This window comes from Aphelocoma coerulescens, chromosome 2 (genome assembly GCF_041296385.1).
Source record: "Aphelocoma coerulescens isolate FSJ_1873_10779 chromosome 2, UR_Acoe_1.0, whole genome shotgun sequence".
Lineage (NCBI taxonomy): Eukaryota > Metazoa > Chordata > Aves > Passeriformes > Corvidae > Aphelocoma > Aphelocoma coerulescens.
In genome coordinates, this window is record NC_091015.1 from 43,795,056 (window position 1) to 43,821,473 (window position 26,418).

The 26,418-nt window shown below is 40.1% G+C and overlaps 1 protein-coding gene across 1 annotated transcript in view; it reads left to right on the forward strand.

Moving 5' to 3' along the window:
- CHN2 (chimerin 2) overlaps positions 1–26,418 on the forward strand; it is a 160,722-nt gene that overhangs the window by 90,848 nt on the left and 43,456 nt on the right. The window contains exons 4-6 of the mRNA XM_069007197.1: positions 252–283; positions 3,346–3,459; positions 5,124–5,409. Of these exons, the coding sequence (XP_068863298.1) occupies positions 252–283; positions 3,346–3,459; positions 5,124–5,409 (432 nt within the window). The remainder of the gene's footprint in view (positions 1–251; positions 284–3,345; positions 3,460–5,123; positions 5,410–26,418) is intronic.

Genomic DNA, 26,418 nt, shown 5'->3' on the forward strand with positions numbered 1-26,418 from the left:
ACAATTATATGTAGTTCTATTTTTTGATCACTGATACGTGTTTTCCCTCCCAGAAATATATCAATAAAACCACCTTTTCTGTTTTCATTTTTCTGTTCTTCTCTGTAGTCATGTTCCAGTCATAGTTCTGAATGTGCAGAATTTTGTAGCTTGGATGGGTGCAGTAGTCCTCATTATTCATCAAGAGTAATTTATTTTTATGTAGTTTATTTGGAATGATGTTTTTAATGTTTCTTTCCTTCAAATTTTAGGTGGAGAACAGACCAAAGTATTATGGAAGAGAGTAAGTGTTTTCTCTTTTAAGTGTCTGTTGGGTATATCCAAAAGTTGTTGCTCTAGGACAAAAAAAAAAAAAGGCACCACAGAAGTCTAATAAAATATTTTATTTTACCTTTCACTTCAAATGGGAGCCAAGTATAATGAAAGCCTGATCGTATAGCTGTGTCACAGTCCATTACTGCTGTTCACAATCCTTGGATTATGCTGTTGTGTGAGCCTGCATGTTTATTTTACTTTTCTCAGGAGAGTTTTGGGGGGGAAAAAAATTGTCTGGGGTATTTATTCCTTTTATTTTGGTTGCTGCTTAAACCTGTTAGTGGTCCTGCACTGGCCTGGGGAGGGGAAAAGCAGCTTGTCTCTCTCACTGCCTTTTTGTGAATGTTCCTATGCTTTCACCACCCTACTGAGTTGTGGAGGTATGTGTGTATACTACTGCTTGTGTAACTGCTGCTCTCCCTGCTAAAGTTACGAGGTCCAAAATACCCGAAGAAGAGGTGTATTTTTGTTTGAAGGAAAATAACAAACCACTAGAGTGTGATTCCTTTGCACTCAGCAGTCTTTTTGCCGATAAATAACTAGGAAGGGGCTGTGTTGTGCATTAGCATGGAGGTCTGGGGAGGTGAAGTTGAAAGGCACAGCCACTGCAGCAGCCACCCAGACTTGGCATTTGGCCTTTACTTGAGTAATATGCTGAGACCCCAGCCCTTATCACTAGCTAAATTCCTTAGATCCCATGTTCTTTTTTTTATTCCATCCCAGACATACCATCTGTGTTTAATGATCCTTTTCTACCATCAGAAGCCTCAATAGCCGGTAGCTTTGGCCCTAATTACTGAAGTTTCATTTTTTAAATATTATCTTTGCCAATGAGGAATTCAGATGCAGCCACTAGAGTACAACAGAGCTGAAGACAGCAGCCAGTTGAGTAACACGTCACACTTCCTACAGCAGGACTTGTAAAACCATTGCTGCAGTCTCTTATCCAGGAACGTGCTTGGGTTTGTGGAGCAGCAGGGCTGGCAGTAACTGCGAGACATCACCCTGGTGAACCTGTCCAGGCAAGATCACCTTAGTTATTATCATTCAGAAAGGAAATTTCAGAAGTACTGTGGCAGTCCTGTAAAAGCAATTGACTCAGTACTCAGTAGTACTTAGAAAGAGAAAACAGGAATTTCTAGGGAAAGAAACTGAAAACCCCTTAATTACATTACTATATAAATCTGTGATGTGGCTGCATTTTAAGTAGTGCACATAATTCTGGTCCCTCTCTACACTTTCCTCCTGCATCCTTTTCACAAAGGTTATAGGAGAAGAGAAAGGTACTGTGAGGGGCAGCAATGGTGGAGTGAAGGGATGCAGCTTCTGCCACAGGAGAACAGGTCTCCTCAGTGGTGCCCAAGAAAGGGACATGCACAGTGTCCTTATCAAGTTCATTGCCAGAGGCAGCTGCGGAGGCCAAAAGCACCAAGGTCTAAAAGGGTTTACAAGTGAGATTCTCAAATACATGAAGGGCAAGGTCACCAGAGATCAGACACGATTGTGTCTAAAGCAGTGATGGATAGACAGGGATGTGAAGTGAAAGAAATCTGTCACTGCTTCCTGCACTCTTTCTGTAAGCATTTCTTGTCAGCTGCTGTCAGAAGCAGGCATTAGTTCAGGGGATCTTGTACCACATACAAGCTCTTTTCATGCTCGTATAAAAATGTGCTAAAAATACCTATAAGAAAGCCCAGACTACCCAGTGCTTACCACTCATGGTTAAAGAAATTTCACAGGTGCCCCAAGTATCCCATCCAAGTGATTTGTCCTAATATCTAACCTAAAGCCTGGTATATTTTGTGGGGAATAGCTTATGCTTATTATTTTTGACTAAAATTATGAATTGCCCTGAGTTTACTGGTAAAATCATGTTTAAGTTATGTCATTTAAAGGCTGCTCATCCCCCACCTGTACAGAGAGAAAAGATGAATGAATTCACATTACTTTTAATACAAAGTCACTCTGGAAAGGTCATCTAAACCTAATATTTTCAACATGTATTAGCTGTGAAAAGGCAACGTAAAGAGAACGGAACAATTGCATTTACATCCAGCGTGTTTTCTTCTCTTTCACTACCAAGCCAGAGGCAGTGTTAGGAATGTGCCACTTCATATGTATTGTCAGAAAAGAGAAAATGCTGAAGGCCAGTACATTTTAGTGCCTTTTTTTAGACAGCAGCAAAAATAGAAACTTTCAAAACCTCTGAAGAGACCTCAGAGACTTATCAGCTAGCAAGATGTGCGTAGGAGTTAAGACTCAAACTGCTGTCAAGACTGAATTTGTACTTATGGAAAGATCACTGCTAAGTATTGGTTTTCATAAGGTTAATTGTGCATCCTAGGCCCTCTTTCTTTCTAAAAATAGCAATGACAAAAGAATCAGAGAAGTATTGCTTTTTTCCAGCACTGAATGAGGAGCTCCTTGACATGAAGAAAACAGTGTTCTTCTCAAGACTTCTCTGAACCTTCTTCGACTAATATATGCAGAATAGAATTTTGAATAATTGCTTCCATTTTTGTCTCTGTTTTCCTTACAAATTTGAGGAAGCAATATAATATTAGAATAAAGCAAATTGATAATAAGAAGACCTATGATTTTAATTCTACTTAAATATTTATGTATATAAATGCATATCTTTAAATAACTACATATTTAAATACAATAATTGCATTTTTTTTAAATGCCTTTTTGCCTAGTTTTCAATTCTGTTGTAAGGCCACTAAAAAGGAAACAAGGAGGAGGGGCGTAGACTGGTAAAAGAGAAAAGTTGTGAAAAGACAGGGTATTTACAGAAAATAATCTAGGTTGCAGCTGAGTTTATACTGACTGAAAGTGCATTTACACTGTAATTGTTGTGTCTATGCTGAACTTGTCCAGGCCAGGTGACCATCCTGCTCCTTGGATGCCACCCTGATGGTTTAGACCACGGTACTGTAGAGTGCTGAAGTTTTCAAATGGTTTCTGGGACGGAGAAAGATGTTTTTCTGGTTGGATTATTCTATAAGTCACTGAAATATCTTCCCTTAGGTTTCACGGGATCATTTCTCGGGAGCAAGCAGATGAAATACTTGCTGGCGTAGAAGGAGCATATATTCTTAGAGAAAGCCAGCGGCAACCCGGCTGCTATACCCTTGCTCTCAGGTAAATGCTGTTTTAATAGAGGCTTACAGTTCCAATGGAAATGTGCTTAATGGAGGGGATTATATTGGTCCCTTTTACGTGAAGTCTGTCTCCACCGTTACTTAATACACTGTGTGATACCAGAGTGCTTTTACACCCTCTTGTCAGCAGTTTGACCCTCACGGTACTGCAGCAACCCAGTCTCTCCTTCAGCACCTGGCTAGGAAGTCCTTTTTCAGAAGCAGATTGTGCCCATTTTCAGATTTTTTTTTTTTGCCTAGAGTTAAGTTTTGTAAAGATGAAGCATCTCCTTGAAAACTCTGTAAAAGATATGAGGAATACGGAACAGGAATGTGTCCCAGTAGAGGGCACAGCCAAGTTGTCCTCCGAGCTCAGTGTTGTGTACAAACATCAACAGCTATCTGTGATAATAACCCCAAATAAAGCTGGGAAATCATGATGTCCAGAAGCTGAAAACTCCAGTTTCTTCAGGCAGTAGGAGCACAAGTTTGTCGTAGAAACACATGAAGCATGGAGGCTGCTGCTCAAAGAAGGAAGAGTCTGCTACTCAACTGAATGAAAAATGCAGTGGGAACCCAAGCTCCAAACTCACTACCCCTCACAGGTGCCTTTCCTGGCTTAGCTGTGTCATTCAAGACCAGCCCCCTCTGGTCTTAAAGACACTGTGTAATAGTGGCAAGAGGACAAGATGTTCAGTTGGGTTTTGACGAAACAAACTCCTTGGCAATATTTTGCAATTTTTATAGCATTATTACTCCTGTGAGATATACACAAACTAAAAGTCTCCATTTTTACCCTTCTGCTGGTAAGATACGAAGAAAAATCCTTTGAGGAGTTACCCCAAGTAGCTGTGATACAGTGCTGAAATCATGCTTAGAATTTGTATTGATGTGCAGATGGTAAAGCTGGAAAAGCTGGTGAGTCATGCCAACTAAAAAGTGGTGTAAATTAAAACCAATTTGTGTCAGCTGAAAAAGAACAAACACAATTTTTTGGAGTTTTGGAGGAGATTTCAAAATGAAGAATAAAAAAAAATAATAAAGGATAAGAATTATGGCAAAATGCCTATTGTTTTGATGAAACAACGTTTTCTAAATCCATCTGGATAATTATTTGTAGAAACAAAAACTGAATTTAATTATAAATTGGGAATTCATATGAAAAATTTGAAAAATAAGAGGCTTACACCATGTGATTTGAAGGCCCAGCAAAATCTACAAAGACATGCAGTTTTTATGTAATAAAAGGACCATTTAACATAATATCATATCTTTGAGTGCTGTAATCAATGATGGGATTCCAACCTCAGTGTCACAAACTGAATGTGCTGCTACAGCACTTGGATTATTAAAACACTTAAAAAATCCAATAGATTACACCTGCTGTAAACAGGGCTAGAGTTTTCCTACATAACTTTGGATATTTAATTGGGCCCTGAATTAGGAGCTTGGTCTCCCTGGCTTCCTTACAGAGGGTGATTCAGACCCTTAGGATTTTGATTACTTGGTAGATGTCCATCTCTTTGTTGACTGTAAATATGCCCATATGTGGTTAGGCACCCGCCTTCTGCACCTCAAAAATGCTTCAGGATGGAAGAGCCTTCAACACAGTCTGAATTCTCTCTCTCTTTCTTCTCTCCCTCTGTTTTTTTCTGGTGTTTGCAGATTTGGTAATCAGACCTTAAACTACAGGTTGTTCTATGATGGGAAGCACTTCGTTGGGGAGAAAAGATTTGAATCAATCCATGATCTGGTTACGGATGGCTTGATAACACTGTATATAGAAACAAAGGCTTCTGAGTATATTTCCAAAATGACAACAAACCCCATATATGAGCACATTGGGTATGCCACTTTGCTTAGAGAAAAAGTGTCCCGGAGGCTGAGCAGAACAAAAAATGAATCAAGAAAAGCAAGTGTAACGAGTGAAGAAAATACTCCAGTTGAAAAGGTAAGTATTCAGTTTAAAATTTTTGTAATTAATGCCAGTCTTTCTATCAAACCTGAGAGGAAAAGGTGTTATGTCAGAAGACCCATCCCTATTTTTCTATACTTTGACAAGTATTGCTATCCCACTGCAAAATTTACATCCTGTTAATATGACCTTGGCTCCCAACTAATATTTGACTGGAGCTTATGATGAAAACTTTCTAATAAGTACCTAATGCAAATGTTTTCACCATGTAAATATATGGGTATATACAATTTAACTTAGGAGCTACCTCTAAAATTGGTCACAGGTTATATTTGTCAATGTATATACTCAAGCATTTTCCTCAGTAGGGTTATAAACCTGGTTCCCACTGACCCTTCACCACAGCTCAAGTTTGTTATCTTTCTGTACATGGTCCAAAGCTCCTCTTCTCTGCCAAGCCTTTGGTGGATGGGTCTCAAGTTGGGATGTTGTGTGTTTTCTTTCCTTCTCATGGATCTGAAATTGGGGTGTTGTCTGTTTGCCTCCATTTCTTCTTGCTCTTCTCGTTTGAAGTGGGCTTTCCTTGATCTCCTTCTCTCATGCAACCATATCCCATAGCACTGTATGGACTAGGACTTACGTGATGATAAACTGAGAATTTTGTGCAGTTAGCAGCCATCTGAAGATGTAAAATTAGAAATTATTTTACATATGAGAAACAGCCTTGTAAGCAGTGACATGTGGATATTTTCATTTCCCAGGTGGTATGGCAGTAAGAGCTGTCAAACAAAACTTTTTTTTTGAGTCTGGTCCTTGTGCTGAATTGACTTACTGACAACTGCTAAGCATACTTCTGCAGTGTGACTGTTGATTTTAGTGCTGGCCAGCTAGTTGGGAACTAGAGCCAGTTTGTATTTGGAAAGCAGGGAGTGAATTTGCTGTCATACAGTCATGGCAAGTATGAAAAGAGATCAGCTTTTTTTGTGTGCATCCTCATCTCTAGGACACTTCTAGCAGAATTATCTGTTGGGTTCACATATCTGCGTTGGCTGATTATATACTGGCTTGGGTTTCTCAGTTATAATAATTCCTTGAGTAACTGACCTGACATGTAAACCTATTCATCCTCTATAACAAATTAATTCAATTTACAATGACATTTTTAGGGAAGGCATACTGATGCAGGGAAGGCCTTCTGAGAATGGAACAAGTCTTCCCTTCAAGTTTATTTCAAAATTAATCCAGTGGTAATGGTAGTTTTTGGTTCATTTGAATGGTATTGCAATGTCCAAGAGGAGTAGATGCCATTGAGACATCCAGTGCTTGTTCAGTTGATTCCTGTGATTGGTCACTGGTTGATTTTGAATGCTGTAACAGGCATGAGAAAGGGAATTTTACTTTATTTGAGGCACAATAAGAAGTAGACATAGTGCAGTGTGACAAACTTTTTTTGTGTAGATGTTTCTGTGTAAGTAAGAGAATGGTCCAGAGGGTGTTCGGGAACGGGTTCATTAGTGGGATGGTTGTAAATATTGTTACATTCATGTAGTGTAATAAAGCAATCATGATGATTGAAACCCATACTACATTCTCTAGGAAATCAGAAGAATTTGTTTTGTACAAGGAGAAATACAGTTTCAAAATTGTGTTTAGTTTTACTTATATTTTTTGCAGTTGAGGAGCAAGTCTTTTGTAATTCTCAAAGTGCTCTAAAAGGCCTCAGAGGAGTTTGCTCTAGTACCAAATATTCCGTAACAGATTGTGTTTTCTGTTGTGCTTGGGGTTGGATGTCATTCTTCAGGCTGGGCAGCTTTGAGTAGGTGGTGTAAAAATTGTAGACCCACAGAAGGCAAACCATTGCTGAAGGGACCCCCACCTCTCTCCTTCATCACCACCTTTTTACTGACGTACGGTTTTGTGCAGCTACACAATAGGTGACACCAGCAAACAGCTCCGGATTAAAACTGACTCCGCCAGAAGAAAGGATAAGTGAATTTTCTGCTGGATCTGCTACCTGATGCAGCTCATGCAGCTCATGAGTGGAAATGCAGCACAGAGGAGAGTCCAAGATTCTTCCCTGATGGCAGCTTAAAAAATTATTATATTGGCTTAATGTGAGAGGAGTGCTGCATTCTTAGTTCCAGGTACCTGTGCTTGGAAATGTTTGGAGTTGATGTAATGCTTGGCAATGGTGAAAACACACCTCTGGACCTCATTAGTGATTGTATTAGGTCTTCTTTTGTATTGCTGCAGAATGGAATTTAAGTGTTCAGAGGATTATTTACCTCTGAAGTGGTTCATGATGTGAAAGGCAAATCCTTGGCCTACAAGGACTTGTGCTCATCTAGATTTCTGTATATGCAGACAGGAGCAGCCTGTAAGGCTGGGCTCTGTGGCTGTGCTGTCATGTAAAAATAGCTGGCTTCAGCTAAGCCACTACACTGTTGGCAACCTTCTGTGCCTTCTCCTATGCAGAAGGAGGAATAGCAGCTGTTTCTAACATATTTTTCTTGCCAGGAAGAGTAGGAGCAATCACAGCTATAAGAGGAGTGGGACTAAATAGGCAAGGGGATCTGCTCAGGCTGGAGACCTGATGTAGCAGCTGAAGCCTCCATATTGATGATTAGGACTTCTCTACCAGTACCAGTAGTTTTCCATCATCTCATGCAAATACATGTGAAAAAAAAAAGATTACATCAACTGAAATATTGGCAACTTAAAAAAAAAAGCTCACAAAGTCTGTATGGTGAAGCCTACCACAGCTGCTTTTGATTCATATTCTCCTGGGGGAAGTCATGAGAGGTTTGGTAGCGGACAGAGACTCAGGGTTCACCTTCCATTTTGTTGCTCACAGTAGCCTCAGGTAAAGTATGGACTGGGCTTTGGAATAAACTGGTGAATTATCAAGCATTTGTCAGTACTAACAAATGGGGATAAAACAGGATAAAGGAAATTTCATGTTTGTTTTTATATAAACTTTAGAAGTCCCCTAAAATAGAAGAATATTATGGGGAAGTGGTAGTTCAGTGTGAGTTGTATCAGATGTTTTGCTTGAGGCTGACATGTTGTACAGTATATTAGACAAAGGCCATGGTTTGCCCACAAATCAAAACCTTCACCCACTTCTATAACTCCAGTAAATTTCAGACCCCTAGAAATAAGTTAATGAATATTCAGTATGACATTTTTCTGCAAAGTAAATTCTTTGCTGAATGTGTGAAAAAACATTCATGGTTTTTTCTGGCCAGCTGAACAGATAAAATATTAAAAAATAAGATTACTGAGCTGGTTTGTTTGAAAGTTCTGCCTAGAGTGTTTTGAATGATTCAGAAATGATAGGGAAAAGCCATACATGAGGGACAGAAACTTCCATTATTTCTCAAGGGGAGGATGAGAATTCAGCGCTCTAAGGTTAAGCACCAGTACTCTTCTAAGAAATTAGGCTCTTTACAAGCGAGATTTTGTTTCATACTGAAACTAATTCCAGAGTGTGAAAGTGCAGCTGAAGGCATTCATCTCCTCGGTGGGTTTGTTAACACCATCCAGGGAGTCTGTTCGTTCTGTCGCCTCCCGTGTTGACAGCAGGGATTATTCAGTGTCTCCGTCACTCCAGTGCCACCGCTCCCATGGGGTGGGTCGGCCACCAACGCACAGGCTGGCAGGAGGAGCCAGCATTTGGATGAGATGTCTTGGTACTGCCTGGGGTACTTGTCTATTCCCATAATGATAATTTCTTTGAGGTTGTAATTAGTGGAGTCATGCCCATTCCAGAAGGGGGATGTGATAATTGGTCTGGATTAAGCTGTTGTTGTTCATGCTTTTTTAGCCAGCATTTTTTTTATCAGGCCTAATAAAGCATTTATGCTTTAAGAAACTTCATGCTGGTGTTTAATCCAAAAGTTATTTCTGTCTGACTTGGAAGAGGTGCTTGATTTGTAGACACAAATTCTAAATTTTAGTCTCAATAGTTTAACAGATCTTTAATCTGAAAGGAACTGCAATGATTTTTAGGAATGAAGTGTTGTGGGAGAACAGCATGCTGCAAATTCTTTCTTAGAATTGTAGGCAATTGTCATTTTAACAGGATCCAGGTTCAACAAGGATTTTGGAAAGAGTTTTGTCGTGCAAAGAAAATTTGATGATCACATGTTGTCTTTTTAGGGTTGTGATTTAAGCTTGGGCAAGTTGTGATCACCTGCTTTATGTTTGCTCTGTGTATGGAATGCTGTACTTGGGGCAAATGAACACATACTAGAAGATGTAGGGCAGATAAGTACCTGTACGTTTACCGGTACGTCCTGTAATTAGTTACCAGTAGTTCAAGTTAATGGTGAATGTAGGAGAAGGTAACCTGCTGTAAGTAATTAATCTTCACATATAGGAGTGAAAAAATAGCAGTAATCTGTCACTAAAATATGTAGTTCTGAAACATTTATCGCTGTTGTGTTTTCCTGCAAATGCTGCCCTTACTGAGTCAGCAGTCTTTGTGTCACAGACAAGGAGAAAATAGTACTCCTTTCTAATCTTACCTCAGCAAGTAAAATTTGGAAAAATATATTCGAGGAATTGAAATGTTGGAAGTAAATGCAAGCTGTGGTTTCATGAATGCTCTGATCAGGTGTCACAGTTGCTGATGGAAAGCCATCCTGGTTCCACTTTCAATCCCACTCCTGTCACCTGCTCTGTGCACTAGTGCAACCACCCCATGCCTTGGGTGAGACCTGAATGCTGTGACACAGTGCCCTTTGTCAGAAAAAGGCTGTGCCCCACAACTTGTTTCTTTGCTGTGCTGGTCTGATGAGAAGAGCAGGCTGGAGTTAAAGAAAACCCTTGGCAGTGTTTGAGCTTCAAGTGTTTGCAAAAAGAATGATCTTAATCTATCTGAAAGAGGACAAACTGTTGGTAAGTGCAGTAAAGATTAAGGAAGGCTTTTTCCAGTGCCAGGTCTCTGCTTACTTGGATCCTGGCAAAGCTCCCATCAACTTCTCTCCTAGTCGGATCTGGCTCAGTCAGTTCAAACATACTGGTTGTACATGAAATGTGAGTTTGCTTGGAGCTGGGGCTGGAGTGCTTGTTCTGCTCTCTGGCTGCAAGTACGTGCCAGAAGCAGCACGAGGCATTCAGCAGTGATGATCTGTACAGAACAGTGCAGAGTTTGAGCTAAACCAAGAGCAAGCTGTTCATGAAGTCTTCACTTAACAGTGGGACTGTGCAGAAAACTCTGTGTTGCTGTTTGACGTGGTAACCTCTCTGTATCTGTTTTGCTGCAACTCATAACTGGGCATTGAAGTGCAAATGACAGAGCCCACAGTTAACACTGCAGCTAGAGCTAAAGAGCTGGAATGATTAGCATATTATGAAGTCCGGGAGGCTGTAGATTTCCTTGGCAGAAAATTCCACACAAGTAATAGACAGTTAAAAAAACTATTCCTATTAAGGCAAAGGTGACAGAAAAAGAAGAATAACTTTGATAGAAGTTGATATTACTGTTCTCATTACTCATGCTGCTCACACACAGTTTCCCATAGAAGAAAATGCAGGACTTCCAGGAAAGACTATTTTCTAATATCCCTTAATTGGAGATGTAATCTGGTTATGGAACTAAATTTTTAGGAGCACTGCTGTTTTTCTTACATCAGAATTGTACAAGAGGCAGTCAATTTTAAAACAACCTCGGGTTTGGTTCAATTTTTGTAGGTATTTGACACTTTCACATTGTTATTCACACCACGTCCCTTTCTGAAGGCTTTTTAGCCTCATCTTACAACTCCATTTTTGTCTCTTCATTGAATTTTCTGCAGGTACCGCTATTAGCAAACAATAAAGAAATCTTTTTAGTCTTTCATTTATTCATTATTCTTCCCATTCTGCAGCTCCTCTAAACCTCTAATGATCCTATTACAGGTTGCTAGATAGTGTTTAATTCTCTGCTGGGATGTCTATCAGATGTTGAGTGTTTCCTTCCACAGGAGGGCTGCAGGGTACTGTGTTGCCCCAGCAGCAGATCCTGGGGTTAAGAAGGTAGTGAGCAGAAATATCTGTTCTGCAGGCTCTGGGCTGGAAAGGCACTGATAATCTGACATGTTGTGTTTTACATTGCCTTCAACTCCCTGCTTTTTGCAGCATGCTTGGTCAGAACAAATTAAAATGCTCAGTTCTACATGGATGTTAACAACCCACCATTGTTGTCTATTAGGGGTTACAGTCACACTCTTGTATGCACGGCCACAGAATTCTCAAGGGACTTCTCCCTGGCTGTACTGCTTTTGCCCAGAAGGTGCTCAGACACCACACTGATAAAAAGCAACATAAAACCTGTACACAAAGGTGGCCTTTATCTGCAGGGTTAAGTAATACATGCAGTGATAAAACGTATGTGTGGCATTTTTGCATTAGAAGCTGCATTAGAAGCAGCAAACTAATACATCAAAATTACTTTGGGAGTAATGAATTCTTTTCATCAGTCACTCAGGCTTGTCCTGGAAGAGTAGTATTCTACACACAGGTTACCACATGTATTTACTTAATTGTAGCATGCCTTGACATGAGTACTTAACTACATAGCTGGCTCTCTTCTTTAAATAATTGTTAGCAATTCAGTAGTGATTCCGTCCAGAATACTCTTCGGTATTATAGCACAGCAAGGAGGAGTTTATATTAATACCGTAAGTCTACCAGCATATCTATTTTAGTAAATTTGTATTTCAAATGACAAACAGCATCATAGCAAAAATATATTCAGCTGATCATTTTCTTTTGCCCTTCAGTGTTGCCATTCTTTTGTATTTTCTGGCTGTGTCTCTTTGCAGCTTTTTGTTTTTTTAATGCATCTATAAAATGGATACTATATAAGAAATAAAAGTAAGAAAGCTACCAGTTAAATCATGGAAAGTGTCTTTTTCAATTCCTTCCCTCTGGCTGTCTGTGTTTGTGCACAGGAAAAAGGACAGTGCTTTGTAGTTGACTGTGGCACTCCTATTACCTAATATTTAGCCTGATTAAGCAACAATTTTTTGAAAGGGATAATTTGTTTTCATTATAACAATAGTAGAAATTGAGGGAATCAAGAGAAAGAGAGGTTCCAAAGCAAAGCATTTGCTTATGTTGCTTCCCTGAACTGGTAACATCTCTGCAGGTTCCTGGTTTCTGTTGTGTTATTACCATCACCTTAGAATTCATGACTTTTGCCTTAAGCAGAATAAGTGATATGATTATGCCTGAAGAGAGCTTGTAGCTGGAGACAATACTGATTTACACAAATGGCATGATGCAGTGGGTATAATCTGATCCAAACACTACTGAATTAAGGGAAAGACCTCCAAGGATTTCACTGAGTCTTGAAGCAGTTCAGGGCATTGCTAAGCATATGGAGCAAAGGTAAATATCAAGTTTGTTACCACCATAGTGTTTCCCAATCCAGTGTTTTTGAAAGGCAGCCAAATGGAAGCAATGTGAGTATCACAACCTGGTTGAAATTTTTTCAGATGAGAATTTCACTTTAGTACTAAAAATTATTCAATACACCAGAAGTGGTTATAGTGCTCCTAAGGCAAATGCCACTTGGTTCTTCAAGTACAATACCGTGTATCTGCAGCTAGGCTCTACCAAATTCATAAATTAATCCTTTTCTCTTGGGCATTTTCCTCTTAAGATCTTATTAATAATTCTACTAAAGCTAAGTGTTTGTTGCATAAAAACCATGCTTGGTTTGATGTACTAAAAGCTTATATGAGGGTATATTATCTTGGCTTTTATACTCTTTACACTGTTTGATGGCATTCAATTCATAAACAGGGATTGGGATGGAGCCTTCAGCATAAACATTTCATTTGTCTAGCCACTGGAAAATGAAAAGGCATCTTTTAAGTAAAAATCTATACTTGATCATCTTGCATGAAATTTGAGACACTGTGTAGGAATAGGCACTAAAGTTTTACAAGCACCTTTAAAATGTCATGTTTTGATATTGGAAGACAAGTGTTCAGCTTCTTAAATATAAGAGAGATTAATTTCTGGTAGTGGAGGACTTGGAATTAGTGTCAAAAAGAAAGTATTTAAATTGTGAGTAGTATTTTTTCTTTATATTTTGATTAGAAAAGAAGTATTTTAAGTGACATTTATGTCTAGGTCATACATTGGCTTGGGCAATTATAAGGAAAAAAATAAGCTGTCCTCTGTGTTCATGGTGGATATGACAAGAAATGATAGGACCGAAATACAGTGATGAACACTGCAGGTTAGCTATTAAGGGAGAAAAAAAAGAGCAGTGAAATGCTGGGCTGGACCAGCACCTGAGGGGGTGACAAAATCTCCCTCATCATAAGGCATAGAAACATATTAGAAAACATCTGGCAGAAATGGCACAGATAGCATGGGTACCTGAGGCAGGCTGTAGAAAAACATCTTACAGTACCTTCTAGTCCTATTTCTCAGTGGTTTTCTGTGTCTGAAAATATATTATCTAGGCTCTGATTCATCTTGGCTAGATGAAGACAACGTACTAAAGTAGCTAAGGGCCGGTTACTTGATTCCTTCTTCTGGGAGGAGGGGACATTCAACCTTCAAAATCGCCACTGCACTAGAGGTGAAATAACTGCAGCCAGGATCCTAGTGTCCAAGGCTTTCTCATCTAGTCTCTCACCACAGAGACAGGTTAGCAGCCTGCATCCACATCCTACTGCCGGGATACTGGGAATCCAGGTGCAGGTGTCTCCCTGCTCACCTTTAGGCTGTGTCAGCACCTGGAAGTCGGGCAGTCTCAGCTAGTAGAGCTCGATGGCTCTGCCAGGCAGTAGGAGGTAGCAGCCTGGGCAGAAGGACAGCTGGTAGTGGCCACAATGAAGCAAGTGCTGTTGACTGTTCTCAGCTGAGGTTTGACTACAAAGTTTGGGAACCAATAGTTTTTATAACTGTTCATATTAAGAAAAGAGGAGGCTGTGGAGTGACAAGTACAAATGGTAACAGTGGACTCTTCCTTGTAATGCATTCTTAGCCCTAGAGAACAGTGGGAATGCACACAGTCATCAGCATAGCTTGTAAAGAAGGAATGCTGCCAGTTACTCTTGATTGCCTTTTTGATGGATTTACAAAAGTACTGAAGAAAAGAATGCAGCAGATGCAGAATAATTGGATTTTTAGTAAAGTAGTACAATCTCTCATGAAACTGCACTCTTGACATTAATTCAAATTTGGTTGGCTCATGAATGTGGTTACACGGACCAAAAATAGGTAGAAGAATTTCAAGCAAAGAATAGAGATAGACAGCAACTTGATGAGCTGGAGCAAAGTGGCTGATGAAGTACTGCAGGGACAGAAGTTTCATTTAAGATTTTTATTGATCTGGGAAAAGTGCAAACAGGGTATTACGGAAAACTCAGGACAGTTTGTGCTATGATGTCACTCAGTATAGGAATTTAATCCCTAGGAACATAATGAGCATCCATGACAGAAGCATCAAGAGAATCTCAATTAGAATTTTTAAGAGGAGAATTTGGCAGTTTTTAAGTGCATAGAAAGGAGCCAAGCCACATACCTGCAGTAGCTCTTCTATGGGGAGAGTTGTTTGCATTTAAGCCAGGTGTGTCACTGTTAAGCAGGGCTGGAGGTGATGAAGGAGGAGATTGCCATAGCTTCAAGAGAAATTTGTCTTTACTGCTTTGTGAAGATGTTATACTTTTAAAGTGCCTTTCCCTGATTTTCTGCTGGTTCTATCCATCAAAACAGTACGTACATGTGGTAACTCATCCCCTTTTGGCAAGCTGTAAGCTAGAAATAGTGCTTCACCTTCCCAGAATAATTCTGCCCAGTCCCTTTAGGCAGGGAGATGTGGGAAGTCTGTGCCAGGTGCCATTTGGCTGGTGGGACAAGGCAGCTTTTCTGAAGTCTGTCAGGCTTGCTTGGGACCTTGACAGCAGGAATGACCCTCTGAGGTCAGTTTTCAGTGCCTTCTGCATTGCTCATGGCAGTCTGAGCTGTGGGCTCCTCAAAAAGGAAGGATGAGCTGGGAGTGTAGCTTGGCAGAGCTTATCGGGAGCAAAATAGAAGCTGAGACAGAGCTTTTTGTGGGGAATGGAGGGGGCAAATCTGGAGAAGGCATCTCCAGATAACTCTGCTAGATTCTTACAACCTAGGCTTACAGGGAACAGCTTGGGAGGAATCAATCAAGATGATTTATGAATGAAATTGTCACAATTAAACACTAGGTGGCATGTTTACTTAAGAGTTTCTGGGGACTGAATTAGGGTATCTTGCACTGCTGACACCCATTTGTGCTTGTGCAATGAGTGGTTTAATGGGAACATGACCATCTGATGCCCTTTTTTGACAACAAGCATTCATCTTGTTCTTAAAAAACAACGACACCATTGCTTACTTCAGCCTTAGAGTTAGTCTTCAGCTTCTCACAGTCACTTTTGTTTTAAAACCCAGATTGTGAAATGCAGTGCCATAAGGAATAGGTGTGTACATGGCAATGGTCCTACAGAAGGGTCCAGTCTCAGAGGACTTATGTAAATAGTGACAGGGGTTAATATGCAAAGACATCATATGATTTACTTGTTTTGCTTATCTGAATGTCTAATGTGGGACTATATAGTGCATTTAAAAATTCAAATGAAGAAAACCCAACATTTATTCTTATGTGAAGGAAAAGCACAGCTTTTGATTTCAGAGCTGGGATTTTAAAGTAATGGCATCTAATAGTTAGGCCCAAGTACTCATTGGCAGAAAATATGCTTTTATTCTGCATGTTTGTGTGACACCTGTTACATCAGCCAGGCTGCAGTTTTACATATGCTGTTGCTTCTCTGTCAGTGAAAGAATAAATGCAGCTATCTTCTGTTGTGTGAAAAAAGGCCTTTTCACACAGTTCATCCTTGAGAAAAGGCAGGGCCACAGCCATCACCAGGGCAGAGCACTTAGCCTCTGCCAAAAAAATACTGTTTAGTATGTCTGCTCTAAAAATTCTTAATTCCTGCTATGGATATTTTAAGAAGACAAATAGATCCTTTGGACTAACTGCAGATACTATGAAGATAAACTTTGCTCATGCAGGAGATACCCATATTGCTGGTTGCACAGGGTTTTGCAGTTCTCCCTGGAAGGGAGTTGTAGGTCCCCCAACAGCCAGAATTCTGGGGTGAATCCTATTGTCTGTCAGTCTGCTCTGCCATAACTCGTGTATGGACCTGAGTTGACAGACCTGGTTTTTGCTGTGGAGTGTGAGTTCATACAAACAGGTTGGCCATTTAAAAAGGGAGCTAAATATTTAGGGATGTGCTCATTATACCAGTGCTGAGAAGTGTGGAAAATAGACTTTTCCATAGGAACAAGATTATGGGGCTAGATCCTCTCCTTGCCTAACACTACGTGTGCCCCAGACGTGTCTGGTGTTGGAATTAGGTGATCTTCAAGTCCCCTCCAATCCAAGCCATTCTATGAATCTATGATTCTATGATTTTAACAGCTTGCCTTAGAATATCACAACTGTGTCCAAAGCATCTGTGCTCTGGCATCAGGAGAGTCTTTGTGGTTTGTACCACAAAGATGAATTAATGCCTGTTTTCATTCTCAGTAATTCTGGTGCCCATATTCTGTAAGGGGTTTTATGTCTGTTATTTTTGCAGGCCTCAGGAAAATATTAATAGACCAACACGTAGTTTGGACAGTGAGCAGCTGTCCTGCATGTCCATGGCTGGATCCCTGATTGCTGCAAGGCTGTATTCATAAAACTGTGGTTACAGTGGTTTACAGCCTAAGTACATGGAGAGACACCTGGGAAACCCTTTGAAATAAATTAATTCTATTTATTTATATATTTTAGGAAGTAGAGGAAAAATAAGTTTCCTTTATCTCCGTCTTCCCCTTCCTTTAATTTGATCAATCCAATCAGTGTACTTTTCTAAATCCATCTGGTCTATAATGCATTGCTGAATGTGAGGCCAAGTGAATTTGCAGACAGAGCTTAAGGCACTTCCAGAATGGCTGAAAATGAAGTATGCTGCCAGAGATTGGACTAAAGAGAGTATTTTCAAAGACAATATTCACCTGATCTGGTTTCTTGTAGACCTCACAGTACTAAGAGTTAGGAGAAAAGTCTGGATTGTGGTTTCTTTGTGGGCTGGCAAAATCCCAGTTGAACAGAGTCAAGTCATCATGTGGTATAACTTGCTTTTTATGAGACACTGCATTCAATGCAGGATTCATATAACTTCCACATGATACTTTGTAGGGAATTTTTCCATGTGTGGTTTTTTAATGAGCTCTGAATTCAGTGGCTTGTTTCCTTCTCCGCAGGCCAGCAGTGTACAAGCTCTGTATCATGCTCCTATAGACATTGAATTTCATGAGGAAAATAGATGACCTTCTCTAATTTCCTTTGTTTTATTTCTCACTAAATTTTACATTGCAAATATAAAAAAGAGAAAAAGGTAGCTAGGGTGCCTGTATCATTTTCTTGCTTTGCAGGTCACAGTGTATGCTCTCCAGCAAAGGTGGGACACTGCCCCAGCTGAAGTGAGAGCAAGCCTGCGCAGCCACGGGTTGAGTTACATTGCTGTCCTGTTAGAGCTGCCCAGGACTACAGATGTGGACCTGTGTGTTGTGGTGCACATCCCCAGGGTCCAGTGCCTTGGGGCTGTGCTGATCCAGCCTCCTGAGCAAGCACAGCCTGAGATGTCTATGGAGTAACAAATATTCATATCTTCTCAGACTCAGAAGAACCCTCTTTGGTACTAGCAAATGGAGGTGGTGAGCTTGATTCTTCTGCAAGCTGTATTTGAGGTAGAAGGCTGCAAATAAAGGGACAGTAACTGAAATGTTAATACTTTTCCAGTTTATTGCCTATTTTCCTTTTAAATACAGGAGTACAAGTGCTTGAATAAGGGTAAGAATCATGACATTAATAAGAAAGAGGAGGTTTTAAACTTCAGCCGTCGCAGCCTTTCTGATTGTATGTAAATTGTCTTAACAACTGTGGAGGTTTGCGCTCTAACACCACCACCTACTTTATCTTGGCAGGTGCTGCCAAGAATAATTTAGTGTTTTGAATAGTTGTATGTTTAGAGATGTGTGCAAGAATGCAGAAAAAGCCCTTGAATATTTAATATTCCAATAAACAAATGAAAAAACAAGTTAATTCAGTATTTGATAACACTTCCAATCCAATATAACATTATCAGACTCAATTGAGAAAAGAATATATTCCTATAGATTTTCAATACTTTTTCCTTCTGTAAAAATTTAGCAGATAAATTTGTGCATAGAAAATAAGTCTTGATATCCTCAGCTTCATATGGCTTTAAAAAACAGAAATTCTGCATCATCCTCAAGGAAAAAATCAAACACAGTAGAATTCACTAACAGTATAACTGAGTATTTATTGCAACAGAGAAGATGTATTTTTCACAAGGCATTAAAAAGAGCCAGGGGGTTGGGAGGGGTGAATTGTTTGTATCTCTGAAAAAGAGAAATTGGCAAATAGGAAACAGTTCTGTAATAACTCATGTGGGACCGTGTAGCATTTTGGATTAGCCATGCACCACAGGTAATACTAGTTTATCTTTTTTTGATTGTTGTTCCATTCACAATTCAGTGTATTCCAAGATGCTATCCATGGCATTTTGGGGTATAATTACATTTTTCACTTGATCTGTAATTTAGTAGCTGGAAAAAGAAGACAAAAGGTTATTTGGAATCAGACCTGACAGCTAGGAGGCCAAAGTGCTGATGTTAGTCTGCCTCTGACAGGTCTAGGCCTCTTGTTTTGTCTATGCATGTGTTTGTGATATATTTACAAAGCAAGAAACTTAGTAAAAAGGATTCTCAGCCCACACACAGATGCAGGCAAAATGCACAGTAATGAGCATTGAACTGTCTTATTTTCAGCAAGCTCTTTTTTTGGGGGGGTGCTGGAGGTTTTTTTGCTTGCTTTCTCTGAGCCTAGTGATAGTAACTGTCACACAGAGCATCAGATGCTTTTCTCCTTCCATAGCAATGTATATTCTGTTGAACTTGAATCCATGTTACTGAGCTGGTTGTCTGCCTTGCCATTTTTACACAGCCCAGTTGGTCCCTTGGTGAACCTCTGTACTGAAAACCTGTTGTGTTGTCGTGATTGACATTTGCTAGCCAAATAATGGGAAGTTCTTCACTTTCTGCCTTTCACCTCTGTATGTAGCCAGATGAACTAATGTCTGTATCTCAGCAGTTGGTGAGATCCCTCCTCATGGCTTCCACTAAGACCTTTTCTCTGCTGTTGTTGCACAAGTGACTTTACATGTGGACACATTCTTCGATTCACAGAAGGGAAGGCAAAGATGCACAAACAGTGCCTTTAGGACAGAAATGCAGATCTGTCTTGTTCAAGAGTGGTGTGTCAGTGTCTGTGGTAATTAGGGTTGTTTTGTAAATATGGTCTCATGGTGATTTATTTGGAATAGTAATATTGATGCACAATGTATTTTGTATACCTAACTGCTCACAAAACTCAGTCTGTAGAGCAGGGGGTGTGGTGGGGGGATGTTAAGGAGGCACACGTGTGCTAGTGGAACTGTCACTAAAGGTCAGGGTTCTACCCAAGCATGTCTCCTTGACAAGACAAGACCAAGCCTATTTTGGCATTGTAGTCAGGGCCACTGAGGTATTGTAGCCAAAGACTGGGATAAATCCCAACAGAAAAGTACAACCTCCAGCAGATTTTCTTTTAATTAACATCTCTTTATTGATCTCAGTGGCAAACGCAGAAAAGACAGCTATTGTGAAGAAACTACAGAGCCATGAGAGACAGAAACAATAGCAGAAATGGCATCAAAGGCTTTGAAAAAAATGCTTACTGTTCTCAGTCATCAGCCTTTTTCCTTGAATGTTCTTCTGTGGCACAATGCCAAAGTCAAAACATTTTGCCTTAATTACACTTTTATAGATGTCTTGATAGTTCAGACTTCTGGATCTAAAATCTGCAGAATTTTTAGTAGATCTGTATAGGTACGCATAAAACAAATACAGAAGAGACAGTGCTACAAATTTCATCAGGTTTAGTTGCCAAAGCCTGAATTTCCAAATTCCCTTGACTTTATTGAATCTTCATGCAGATGAGTAGACAAGCATGTGATTTGCATCTAAACATAGCAACACGGGGACGTGGTGAGCCTTTGGCTATTGGCCGTGAGATGGGAACAAAGGTTTGAATGTAGCAGCTTTTGGCTCTTAGTTCATCCCTTGGTTCAACAGGTCCCACTACCTCAATTTTTCAACTCTGAGTAAGATTTCACAGTGTGTGCTTAGGAGAGACTTAGTAAATAGAGTGTCCTTTTTCCAGTTAAACATTTCGCAGCTTCCTCATCTATGACTTTGCTAAGGCCTCATGGGTGTATCTCTGGTAATGGTGCTTTGAGCTCTACCTCCTTAGCTTTGGGCCCTTCTGTTCAGACTAATTACTAATTGCTTTTACAGGGCTTTACTTTTTTTCTCTCAAAATCAAGCTTGAGAAATTTTGGTGGTGTAATAAAGGAGTCCAGGGAACTTGTTCTGACAAATGAGACTGTCCAAGCCAAGAAGCTGTGGAGAATGATTTTGAAATACGGTCCCTAAAAAAATTAAAACCATTGGATATTTTTAAATCTTTCCTTCTGTTTGGATACTACCCTGAAGGGCAGGAGGTCAGCTTCAGTCCCTCTTCAGCAACATGAATCTCTTAAAAGGGGTGAAATGACAAATAATTTTGGCATTAATGGGGCTTGAGGTTTATCCAGATTCTGTTGCAAAGAGAAACACGTGATAAGAAATGTGACTTCCTTTGTTGCTAATGAGGAACAGAGCATTAATAATTTCTTCTGACGAATGACATCACTTCCAAAGAAGCAATGAGAAAAAAGGAAACATCACAAATATGAAATAAGTATCTGTCTGGGCAGATACTAGTGTCTTTTGACTTCTCTTTTCGTTTAAACAACATATACACATATCTAAACAAACTCTCAAGGATCAAACATGGGAATTATTGAGGGATATACAGAAATTGCCTTCTTATCTGTTGTAAGTCTTAAGTGACATTGAAGGCACAGCAACAAGTGGAAAGAAGTCTTCCAAATTCAGAACAAAATGGCCGTATATTACAGACATATATATAATATGTAATAAAAGGTTGGATCCAGCTAAGCTACAGTATTTATTTTTAGGAGAAACCCTTTAAAATACCCAGAGATTGTTACACATGTTGTACTTACCATCAGTTAAAGGAAGAAGATTATTAAGAAATAAAACTAATTCTTTTTGGCCCCAAATGTATACCATAACTATTATGTAGATATTGAATACTACTAATTTATGAATATGAAAATTATGTAAAGCAGAAGAAGTTCCAAATTAAGAAACTGTTGGATGTGGTTCTCCAACAGCTTGTATCAGCTTGAGGCTGGTGTAAGATCTGCCTGCCAAAAACAGGCATTGAAGAATTGGAAGCATTATTTTTGTGGAACACACACACCTCTTCTTTTTTTTTTTTTTTTTCCCAATAAATTTTAAGAAATTCTATGTCCATAATATTTCTTTTTTTTTTCCTAGAAAAACAACACCTTTTTTTTAAATTGTGCTCATGTATACAAATAGGGGGAAAGTGTTGGTGCTGTTGTCACTGCCCTTTTTTAACTTCCTTCAGCAAGGTCATCCAGACTGGTTGTGGGAAACCCTCACTGGGAACTATTTTTATATCTGACATTAGGTGTGTGGCAATCTCAGCTTTTTCCTTATTAACTCAAGAAATTATGGACATCACAGAATGTTGGTCATAGCAGGATTAATCAGAGCAACATCAGGACAGTCTCTGTAAGGCTGCTCAAGCCCTTCCTAACTTTTTTCAGAAATCAAAGTGGAAATAAGTGCTCTCCTGGCAATCTAGGGAGAAGGATGCCCATGAAAGGCTTTTTAACCCAGTACATGACTTGGTTTCCTTCCCTGAAGCAGATGCTTATCAGGAGGCATGCTCTTTTATGTGTAGCTTTTTTGGAAGAAGAGCATGGAAGGGAGAGGAGAAAGACTAGTGACAGCAGGGATCCAGACTGGAAAAAAGGCAATTCAGAGCTGCTCCATGAAAAAAACCTAAATACACCTGTTCTTTAGGAGCCAGAAAGATTGGACTGGCTGAGAACACAGCCTGCTTTGTGTTTCCCCTCAGCTTTTTGCATTCCCTGCCAGCAAGCAAACATGTTGAGCCTCAACATTTTAGGTCTCAGATTGGGATTCTATGTTGAGATGCTGCCTGCAAAGTTCTCAGGTGTTGCTCTGAGTAATCCTGGAGGAAATGACATTCAAGACAACTTTCACCCCACTCAGCTGTGATAAAGTGCAGCAAAGGTTGCAAATCCAATTGCTATATAAAATTGTCTTTCAGAAGCATCCCCCAGCAGGAATTTTGCCTTAACACTCTAAGAATTTAAGGAGAAAGATCTTGGTAAAAATGTCACATGAGAAACCCACAGACTTGTCACCAGCCTGATGCACTGAAATATCTCCCCCCTTACCTTGTGGTTTTTCCTTCAATCATTTTTATTTCTTTTATTTAAGCTATCATCCTAAAAACCACTCTATGCCACCCTTAGTTTTCCTCATTATTTCCCCTCTTGCCTTCCCAGGACAAGAAAAAGTCTTTCTTTTGGCTTTTTCCCACTTTATGCTTCAGAAACCCCAACACAGATACCCTGGTTTCTGCCTATGGAGCACCGGCACAGCAAAGGAAAACTGTCACCTTCTGCCGCAGCACAGAAGATGCAAGAAGGACCAGCAGCAAAGGGGTTAAAGGGAGTCCCATAGCAAAGATATGCAATGCCTTGAAATTTTAGGCACTAAAATCGATGAATACATAAAATAATAAATCTCTGCAATTCCAGATATTTCTGGTTGACACAAAACACTTGGAGCCAGTTATAAAGGCTTGGTTTTTTTTATTGTGAGCATTGGAATTGGTGATGCCTGGGTTCCCTATTCATTTGTGCTCTATCTTTCTGCACACCTTACTCCCACTTCAGCAAGCCCAGCCATCCCTCCAGACCTTTCACACATCCATCCCTCATCTCCATTCCTCCTTCCTGTACCCTCTTCTCCCCTTATTTCCTTTTCACCACCTGCAAAGGAGGCAGAAGGCATTGCTGCCAGGCTGGTCACAGGGGAGCACAGCAGCTCAGACCACATCTCTCACCTCAGTCAAGCAATCAAGTTTCATGATACTCAGACTGTTGCTTCATCAACTTCAGCTAAAATCAGTCAGTTGGTTCAAAAGATAGGGCAGGTGGTGAAAGAGACTTACATACACTGCAGTCACATTTCTAAGGCAGCCTGGCTAATTTGAAGCTGATATTACTTTTTTTTTTTTTTAATAATATTTTTTAAGCTCCGTAGGTACAGTTTCCAGGCATATTTTTACCTTCCTGAAAGTGTAAGTGTAGTGATAAGATACACCTCTGCCTTTTGTTCCACCCCATCTTTGTAAACATACTTCTGTCTGCAAAATAAATGGCTGCAGGGGCTCCCCTGGTTTCCACCAGTGCCACACAGCCTGCTTCTGGGTGTTTGTGACTTGCCAACTCATTATATTCCACAGATTGGCTTCGGGTGGCTTAAAAAAAAAAAATCCAGATTTTGCTTTTCCCCGAACACCACAGGTGTAGCTGACCGCAATTTTCACTGCTTGATAGCTGCTGGAAGAAAATGTGTCTGTGAGTGAGTTGGGCACTTCACCAAAAGTTTAAGACCTGCTCATTTGGAATTGTGAGGAAGGTGAGTCCTTCCTCTCCAAAACGTGGCTGGTTTTTCTACATGGGGTGGAGGAAAAAAAAGAGGTTTTAGTCGAGCTGTTTTTCACACTGTTGAGTAGCATCTGTCTCCCAGACTTCTCTCTTTTCAAGTGGACTGAAGGGAAGAGAACAATTGATCCTGCCTTAAACTTCTGGGAATAGCAGCTTTGGAAGGGGCAAAGAGCCCTTATCTTTACTTATAGCAGATAAAATTGAGGGAATCTCTTTTCTTTTCCTCATCTGTCAGAGATCTCTGAGAAATTTCTCTTTTAACCTCTTTCCCTTGAAAGGAGGACTCTGGGTGAAAGGAGCATCACCCTCCTGTGATGGAGTTAGGTCCCTAGATAAGGAGCACATGCTGCCTCCTTGCAGCAGTGCTAAGAAGGGCCTCCAGAGTGGGTCTTGTCTTTGTACCTGAGAAGACACTAGAATCATTCAGGACAATCTGTTCTGAACCAGTTTGCAACATCCAGTTCCCCAGATTGTGCTTGGAGTTGCATGTGCTCAGTGATACAAAAAAAAATATACAACAGAAAAATATGCATCAAATGGCATCCTCTAGGGGTTTTTTTCTGCTTTAAATCTCCTATTAGGCTATTTCTTAAACTCGTTCTCCGTTTTTCTGACTGCCCTGATTCCAAGAGAGATTGAGTTTCGTTCTCTTCTTCAATGGGACTGTTCTCTCTCTTGGTTGTGCAGAGGGATAAATGCATGATTTTCTCCATTTGAAAAAGGCCCAAAAAACATTCTGCCAGCCTCAGCCATTTGGCTGGGAGGTTTCCACATATGTGTCAAGCTGGATTTTCTTCTCTGACTGCAGAAAACTACTCAGATGAGTTTGAGGGAAAGTACAAGCTTTTGACAGCACGTAGAAGATTCCAGCTAATTTTGTTCATTGGGGATTTTTCTACACAGCATTTTTCTGTTGAAAAATGCCAACTCCTTGTGGTGGAGGCTCAGCTCCAATAAATTGCTCACTTTAACAGATAAGAGCCTGAAGGAGCCTGAGGTTGTAGAGGCCAGGCTCAGGCTGGTGCCCAACAGGGTGGTTGGTATTTGTGCCCCATTACACTGTCCCTGATAGGACTTAAAACTTCTGCGCACAAAGTCTCATAATTGCCCTGTTATCAGCAAAAAATTGTGAAAATTCATTGATCACTTATGCTCTTCCCATGACTAACCCATCCACAAAGTTACTACCTACTCCTTGCTGAGCTGTGCTGGTTCATACCACAGATGACTGTCCTTGTTCTTTTAAGCTTTGGTCCAGTCTGGGCAATTAACCATGTTGGAGTCATTGGGGTTCCCCAACTCATACTTTTAGCTTGGGAAAGGGATTCACATTGTTGCAGGAGTCCAAAGAAATTAGATAAAAATTGTCAGTATTAAAAGAGCTTTGAAGGCACAAAAATCAAGGAATGTCTGACAGAGGGTCACCAGTACAACCTCAGCTGTGCATTTACATGACGAGGGAGGTTTTAGTTACAGGATCTCTTTTCTTTCTTGTGGGTTTCCTGCCTCGTTCAGTGCACTGGAGAGCCTTTGCTCAACTAAAGCAGCATGGTTATATAGTTAAACATGCTGTTTCCCCTGGGCTGAGTTCAAGCTGTTTAAAAGCAAGAAGAATTTCCAAACGTTGCTTTCCCGAATGCCACAGCTATAGTTGGCTACTATTTCTATTGTTTCCACTTCTTGATGGCTATTAAGTCATGGCTGTGAGTGAGTGGGTGGCTGTGGGCAAGCAGCTTTGCCTTGCTATTTATGGAAGTGAAAGGCATATGACGGAAACGAAAAAAAGAAGTCTACTGCAGTGATGAAACTGGTTGAAAGTTGCACAATGGGCTGGATTACATCCCTGCCCAGAGCCTTCATTTTATGTTGGCAAGTAATTCAAACATGTTAAAAGGCTAATGAGGCTACTTCTGCTACTGAGTGCACACATTAGATTCTGCAGAAGTATTGAGCAAGTGCAGGTGAAACTAATGGGATCTGTTATCTAAATATAGAAAATAATATACCCTATTAAATGTTATTTAAAAAATGCAAGCTGCAACTCCAATTAGGTGCCAAAAATGAGAAAAGATTAGTATAATGAGTCAGCCTCTTGTCAATGAACCAGGAATAATATCAGCTTTCTGATGAAAACTGTTGTGCAGCATCCAGACTCCACAGCTTCCCAATTCCCTGATGAGCCAGGAGGGAAGGGAGGGTCATTAACATTCTGGATTGTGAAGAGTTTGAGAGGAATGTGCATGATGTG